The sequence below is a fragment of the Mastomys coucha genome, unplaced genomic scaffold, assembly GCF_008632895.1.
Source record: "Mastomys coucha isolate ucsf_1 unplaced genomic scaffold, UCSF_Mcou_1 pScaffold9, whole genome shotgun sequence".
Lineage (NCBI taxonomy): Eukaryota > Metazoa > Chordata > Mammalia > Rodentia > Muridae > Mastomys > Mastomys coucha.
Genome location: NW_022196915.1, coordinates 48,973,951 through 48,981,920, shown reverse-complemented (window position 1 = coordinate 48,981,920; position 7,970 = coordinate 48,973,951). Strand labels below are relative to the sequence as shown.

Here is a 7,970-nt window from a genome sequence, read left to right as displayed (position 1 = left end):
TGGAGGGGAAACTGGGAAAGGAGAAATTTACATGTAAATAAAGAAAATATCTAAAAAAAAAAAGAAAGCTTTGTTTCCCATGATCAACCAGTATTTTTATATTTAGCTGCTTTAAATAATACTAACACACATGGCACTATAGCCTCGATAGAAGTTTTACCATTGCTATTATATTCTTATTTTCTTTGCCACATGTCCATAAAAGAGCAAAACAAGAATTTTGTTTTAAATATAAAGTTAATAAGAGTTGGTGTTAAAGGCTGTGCTTAAAAAGAACAAGTTGAATTCAAAAGTGGGAACAAAATGTTAATAACTATATTAGACATGGCCCCATCTAAATGCAAGGAAGAGACACTAGGTACTCCGGTGTTACACATCCAGGACTTAAGAGGAAAAGGCACAGAGGCTCTGGAGAGCACCATTTCTGCTTCAGTCTGCATCAGTCACCTTGACTTTAGCAGCCCTCAGAAGGCAGACTGAGAAGCACTAAAACTGGGTCTTGCTCCTTTTTTTTTTTTTTTTTTTTTGTGGTTTTCAAGACAGGGTTTTTCTGTGTAGCCCTGGCTGTTCTGGAACTCACTCTGTAGACCAGGCTGGCACTGAACTCAGAAATCCACCTGCCTCTGCCTCCTCCAAGTGCTGGGATTAAAGGCATGTGCCACCACTGCCTGGCTTGAGTCTTAACAGGAGATGGGGAGGCAGTGCGCTTCTCCCTAGAGAACATCACCCTTGGGAGCAAGCTGAAGTTTCCACATTCCTCCCTCAATGCTTCCACAGCTTCCTGGGAATAGTCAGAAGCATCTCTGTGGCTCAGAGGCATGAGTCTTAAGCCTCACTACCGTGTGTGTACCCCAATGACCATCATAGCAGCCCTCAGATAAGAGTAAAGATAGCAGCCCTCAGATAAGAGTAAAGGGAATGAACTGAGGAGAGAAGAAAGTGTATAGAAAAAATAGGAGTAAGAGCTTTAGGTGAGGTTTGTGATTTTCAGTATTTATAACAACTTAAAGTCAGTTAACCTATAAAATAAAGCTTTAAGAATTTGGTTTAAAGACCAAATACAATGAACCAGAAGCATGTACTCTATGTGCAAACATGAGAGTCCAAGAAATAGATTGCTCTAAACAGTTCAACTAATACTCATTAAAGTTGTGAACTCAAAGATTTTTAAGCTGACTGAGAGATACTTGAATATCCCCAGTTCTCCTTTAAGAGGTCTCCAAGCTCAAATCTATATTCATAATAATTCTTTTTTGTTGTTTTTTTTTTATTGTTGTTGTTGTTGTTTTTGAGACAGGGTTTCTCTGTATAGCCCTGGTTGTCCTGGAACTCACTCTGTAGACCAGGCTGGCCTCGAACGCAGAAATCCACCCACCTCTGCCTCCCAAGTGCTGGGATTAAAGGCGTGCGCCACCATCGCCTGGCTTATATTCATAATAATTCTAAGAGGCTACCTGCATTCCCATCAGGCTGACATGATGCTGATAACCGAAATGATGTTGAGCAAGATCGGGCTCCTTAGCTGGAGTTAAGGCAGTGACACCAAAGCACCCCAGCTTCCACCGTTCTCTTAGTTTTTAAATTGCCAGTTTTACTTAAGACACCCTTGCTCAATGGGACTAGAGAGATGGCTCAGAGGTCAAGAACATTTGCTGATCTTGCAGAGGACCTGGGTTCAGTTCCCAGAACTATGTGGGAGCTAACAGTTGCCTGTAGCTCCAGTTCCCAGAGCAGTGATACTCTCTTCTGGCATCCTTGGGTACCAGGCACACCTATATGTATCTGCAGTCACATAAAAGATATCTACTTAACACACACACAAACAAACAAAAACAAAAAACAACCAACCAAACAAGTAAAAAACCTGATATTCTTGCTCAAGTAGTAAAAGCAATGGGTTTTACTCAAATCTGGAGCTTGAGTGCAGTCTTCACGGCTCCGTGTGAGGGAAGTACACTCACTAGCTGTTGCTGTTGTACACCTCGAGGCACAGGCATCATCAACGAAAGCCCTAGACTGAGTGCTGAGAGAAAGGAGTGCTTCTGCTCTGGGTCCTCATGTCTCAGCCGCACACACCTAAGCCCCCCATTAGTCAGCGTTCACTAGGCAGAACCCAGTTTACCTATTTCTCAGACACTCACCTAAGGAGGCAAATCTTTCTTTCCTAGCTGAATTCTTAACATTCACATCTAAGCACTTAGTGATAGGTTTTCATTGCTACGCATGGCTCCACTGTGGTCCAGAGTGACAAGCAGGCCACTGAAGTCACAGTAACTTGATCAAACCTGATCACCATCAAGGTGCTGCTTCACTGGGGAGGAGAGGGGACTCCGACCCTCACTGGTACATGTGGGGCACCTATTCTAATGATTGAAAAGCACCTCGAAAAAGAGAAACAGTGTTTTTTTGCCTCCCCTCCCCCCTTTCAAATGGCCCCTGTGGGAAGCTTACCTCTTTGCCAGCCTTTATGAGATAGTGAAGGAGTAGAAATAAAGGATCCATGGGTGTGGCAAAGTGGAGAAGGCCCCCTGCAGAAGAAAAGGAACAAAGAGAGGTGTATGCCTTACAAGGACCACTTGGTCCTCTCACCCCTTAGGGTGAGCTGTATGTGAAACCCCACATTCAGAAATTCTCCTTGCACTTGCCCGTGACATCTGCCCCTGTGCCTGCACATGTAGCAGCTGTGCTTTCCATCAGGAAACTCAACAAATACCTTGATTTAAATGCTCATTTCCTACAGTTAGAATGCCTTCTTCAGTCTAGACTCACCATGAGCTTTTACTTTAAATGGCTTCAAATCCCGGAGTGTAGGAGAGCTAAAAGGACTTTTCATTTCAACATTGGAATCATTTTCTATAGGTCTCACTGGAAAGAGTAGAAGTGTGGGGGAGCACATGTGGGGAGTATGGAGATCTGTGAACCAGAGAGCTCAGGAGGCGATATCAGCCAGTCTGTAAAACTACAGACCCACTACCTCCGTGCATGAGGGTAAAGCCCTGGGAAAGCCCAGCATGCTCTGGAGCGTCTACTGTGGCTCGTGGTTGTGGACTGTGGGTGAGAAGCAAGGCTCCCTGTGCAGTCACCACCCCAGATGATGGCTGACCTAGAAGAAAGAGTGAGCTGCAAGCAGAGCTACACAGGCCAAGTGTGCACTCTGCCCTCCAGGCAGGACTCTGCCTCTTCCTCTCTCAGCCCCAGAGCCCTCCTTTCCACACACTTGAGGAAAGGGGTGGTCATCGATGCAGCTCTAAGCAGTTCTCTTGGCTTTCCCCAACCTTTTAAATTTGGTTTCAGGAAAGACATGCATTTATCTTTAATATCTAACAAAGCAACCTATCTACACATGTAAGAAATTCTAACCTAAATTGTGTCAGTGTGTAGTAAACAAATAATCAACGTTATGATGCCATTTGATTACTCTGAAAAGCAGGTCAGCCAACAACCCTTTGGACACTCTGAGCTCATTTTACATGACACTTCCATTACCTGCAGGAAATGGACCCAGTTTCTGATCTAAATAACAACCTCCTGGTAGCCAGGGCTAACAAAATGAAATCAAACTGTTCTTTAAAAGTCAATGAGACAGAGTGGTCTGTGAGCCAGACTGTCTAAGCTCCATTATTGCCTCCCTACGTTTTCCAGTCTCCATGTGATGCTCTGCAGCTATCAACCAAGGCCAGCAAAGCGTGCCAGAACAGAAGTTGGAGCTTGCATGTACTACCCGAGTAGGCACAGCTACAACAATGGCGGGCAGAGTGTACTTCCCACCTCCAGGGCTATATAGAAACTACATTCATTTTCAAAAAGAAATTAGGTTTATTCTCTATTTTAATTATGTGTATGCATGTGTGTGCGTGTGTGTACACACGTGCACTTGAATACAGGTACCCATAGAGGTCCAAGAGGGCAGCATTAGATCCCTTGGAGGGGGAGGGACCATGGGGTCTCTCTTTCTCCCTCCCTCCCTTCTCCTCCCTCCCTTCCTACCTCCTTCCCTCCCTCCCTCCTTCCCTCCCTTTCTCTCTCTCTCTTTCTCTGCTTCTTGGCCATGAAGTGAGTGATTTTGCCACATGGTGCCACCATGAATTTGTAACACAAAACCAACCGGCACAAGGAACTGTAGACTAAAACCTCCAAACTGAACCACTGAACAACTTCTTTTCTCATCAGTGGACAGTCTAAGGTGTGTGTTTATTATACAACAATGGCAGGAAGTCAGGAGAAACCATCTGTTTAAAAAGTTGTTATATTCTAGTATGTTTTAAAAATTGTATCAGTTTGCTCAAGGAAATAACATGTTAAAAACTCCTCTAAAGGAAGTGTTTCCAATCAACTCAGCCTGGCACTCTATGGCACATTTGCTGTCTAGCTCCTGTAGAGGATGTGTTGGTGTTTTAGGAGATAAATCAGAATTGTCAGGTGAACACGTGACAACCTGACTCGGCTTCACTTGATCCAAACCCTTTCTGATACCCAGGAAGGCTCCCCACTTACACACTCCAAAGCAGGAGAACAGGCCCACAGACCCACATGAGATGAGAAGTATGTGTTTAGCTGATGGTGGAGGAAAAAAATTGTCACTTACCTGATTGAACTGATTGATTTATAAACCAAGAATGGTGTTTTTCCTTGAAAACTTTTATTTCAAACAGCTGCTGTCGACACATATCAATTAAGTAAATGGCTCCTTCCCCTGTAACACAGGTGGATTTAGTATCCGTCACTTTTCACATGCACACAAACACACATAAACACACAGAGATATGTCCAACAGTTCCAAGGAATGCTATAAACAGGAACCTAAACATATGGAGTCATGCTCGATGCTAGCAGACTCCAAGGCAAGCTGATGGATCTTAGGCACAGACACTGAGTTCAGCTCCATAATTCTCCCTGAATTTAAACCATCAAAGCGAAAGGCACAAGTCTCCTAAGGGCTCAGAGAGCTGTGTGAGCTAGTGCCTGGGTCTGTCCTTATGCCAGCATGTAGCTCTCTATACACAGGAGCAAAGACTTGGAACAAACCCTCAGATGCCACCAGCCACTCTGCTGAAAAAGAGAAGGACGCTCTTCAAGCTTGGTCAAATGGATATGATTTTCCATTTTATTCTTTTAAAATTGGGGAGAGCTAGGGGTCAGCTCAGTCAGCGGTAGAGCACTTGCCCAGAGGCACCAGGTCTGGGATTCAATCCTCAGCAAATCAGATGTGTGGGAACAAGAGGGGTGAAGCCTGTGCATATCTGAGGTTTCATCCCTGATTCAGGCCTGTGTGGTGGGGGAAGGCAGACAGAAGGGATGTATAGATGTTTTACCCCTCAATTCATGACATCGCTTTCTAAGCACAGAGCAATCTTTGGAATCTCTGGCATGACATGCTGAGTGTGACATGGAGAAGTTACATAACCCTTATTATGCCTCTGCTGCTTATCTGCATATGAAGCAATACTGAGTTTGCCTCAGGTGTTTTGTGAGGACTGAAAAAAAAAAATGAAAGTAGCTGTACATTTCCTAGAGCACTACCTACGACAAAGTCAGTTTTCAGCCTAGCCCTTGCTTTCCCTTTAACAACCATGAAAAGAAAACATGCACACCAGCCATGTCTGTGTGCATCCAGACAGAATCTGAGTCACAGAGGAAGCACCTTCTCTTGCAAAGAGCTTTAGAACAGGGCTGCCTAGAGCTTTAGAACAGGGTGGCCTAGAGCTTTAGAACAGGGCCACCTGGAACTTTAGAACAGGGCCGCCTAGAGCTGTTCCCAAATCCCTCCTCCCTGCTCTGGCTGTTCCAGGCCTGTGGCTTAACAGGCCTAGTCAATTTCACTTTGAGGAAAGATACTAGAGGCAGGGACCGGCATTTGATTTTGTTCTGTTCTGTTTCACTTTCTCTGCTTTACACATCTTTCCAACAAAACACTGCCCAAGGGCTTTCCCTCATTCTCTGTGCACTTACACAGTCACCAGGGGAGCCGTGACTTAGAGGCACCCGGGGTTTATTTAGATCCTTAGAAGGGAAATCCTGTGTCACCACAGGGCAGTGCATTGTAATACTTTTGCCTTGACATTAGAAAACAAAACTGAAAATGTGCTGAATATAAAATTAAAATGAACTTACCTACCAATAAGACATAAAGCTTTCCAATATACAATGATTTTAATAAAAGAAAAAACATCATGGGTTGGGGATAGGGAATATCCTTTTTGGTCAGGGTGAAAGAAGAGCTAAAAAGGAAGCATCCAGAACGGTGCTGTGTCCAAGGTGGCCTTCTGCACTTGCACTCTGGTTCTTTCCTGCACACCACAACATGAACACGATAAGCTCAAGCTAGTGTTGGGTGAGCGAGCCCAGAAAAGCTGTCGTGAGAAAGCCAAAGACAACCAATCTGTTCCCAGGAAGAACACAAACGCTTTTCTAAGCTGCCAGCATTTCTAACGACAGCATTCTGTGCGTGAAAGCTAGAGGAAAAGATATTCTTTAGCTTCATTTATCTTGGAAAATTAATTAGCTTGAGTTTTCACTGCTGTCTTAAGTTCATTCAAGAGGACACACTGGCAGGTGAGCACACCACGGTCTGCATAGTGCTAGAAACACTCAGACAGAGGAGAGAGGGTTGAGGGAGAGAGACCCACCTGAGTGCGGGCTGGCCAGCTTTACAAACAGGAGGCCGCTCTTCTTCTTTGAGGCATCTTTTAAATATTCTGAAAGGAAACAGTGAGTGGGAAATTTAAAGACACTTTCTCTGCTGTGCCTTGACTTACCCTGTTTTCCACTGTTCTACTTATTCAATTTTTCTTTCTAAAAATTTTCCTTTATCATTTGTGAGCCGTATGATCTTCAATAAACAACTATTTTCAATGTAAGCTACAGTGAAATTTGAAGTGGGTTTAATTTGCTTCTAGGGGAAGGGATGAGGGGCAGGCTTTAGAGCCTGATGTCCCAAGCTCTGTCATCTTGGCCAGCGCTCTCCTCTTCTCTCCAGTCTTAACCTCCTTTTAGAAGATGCTAATGGCAGTATTTAAAAAACAAAAAACAAAAAAACCCTTAAGCTAAGGAGTCAAAGGCACTCACCATAATTGAACAGAAATACAAAATAAATCCTAAATATATTTATGAAGGCCATTTTAAAGACACTAATTACTAGACCTATCTGGGTTTCATTTCTGACACCAACTAATCACAAACCTTGTCATTTCCTCAGTGGGGTTTTCATTTCTTAAAAAACTATCTCATGAACAGCCATCTACACAAGAGCACCGAGAAAGGTCTTGGTGAGGCACTGAGCTTATTCTCTTCGCTCTGTCCATTCCATACGCACACAGATATTGCAAGCAGTTCAAACACTGGCTTAGCCATGAACAGAACACAACTCTTTCTTGAGCTAAGAGTAGTGGGCTTGCTGCCCTGGCTTACTTCCTTGAGCGGGTTTCCAGACCGTGGGGCAGAGGAGTGAGGCAAAGCCCTGCTGACTTAGAGCTGACGTGAGAGAGCAGAGAGCTCCAAGGACAGGAGGGTGATGGAGTCCACTGATAAAAAAAATCCGACCCCAAGTGTGTGCAGCAGGGCCTCTCTGGGTAATCACCGGGAAACTGCACTTCCCTTCCACATGCACATGAGACACTCTCCACGAAAAGCAGAGATCCCAACTCATGCTCATTTCCCTATTCTTCAGGATCCCAGGGCACGAAGTGGCAGAATACTCAGCAGGCACTTCCCTGGAAGGAAGCAACTATTACTCATGACCGACAGCTGCTAAGATCTCATCACATTAATATAAAAGCAATGGCTAAAAGATCCAATTCAGTTTGCCAAGTAACTTATTTTTGAAGTCCAAAAAATTTAAGAATACAAGAGGTAAACGCATGTCTGGCACTTAATCAATATGACTAGATATCCAAAGATGTGGACAAGTACAGCCCATGACGAGAGGTGGGGAAAAAGCCAATTGTTACAAGAGATTTGTATTATATGGAACC

At 44.1% G+C, this 7,970-nt stretch overlaps 1 protein-coding gene across 3 annotated transcripts in view; it reads right to left on the bottom strand.

Annotated features, from left to right (window-relative positions):
• Positions 1–7,970, bottom strand: part of Rnaseh2b (ribonuclease H2 subunit B) — a 51,921-nt gene that overhangs the window by 28,093 nt on the left and 15,858 nt on the right. For all 3 annotated transcript variants that reach the window (XM_031361599.1, XM_031361597.1, XM_031361598.1), the window contains exons 2-4: positions 6,627–6,695; positions 4,586–4,693; positions 2,452–2,528 (exon numbers count right to left, since the gene is read on the bottom strand). In XM_031361599.1, the coding sequence (XP_031217459.1) occupies positions 2,452–2,528; positions 4,586–4,693; positions 6,627–6,695 (254 nt within the window). The remainder of the gene's footprint in view (positions 1–2,451; positions 2,529–4,585; positions 4,694–6,626; positions 6,696–7,970) is intronic.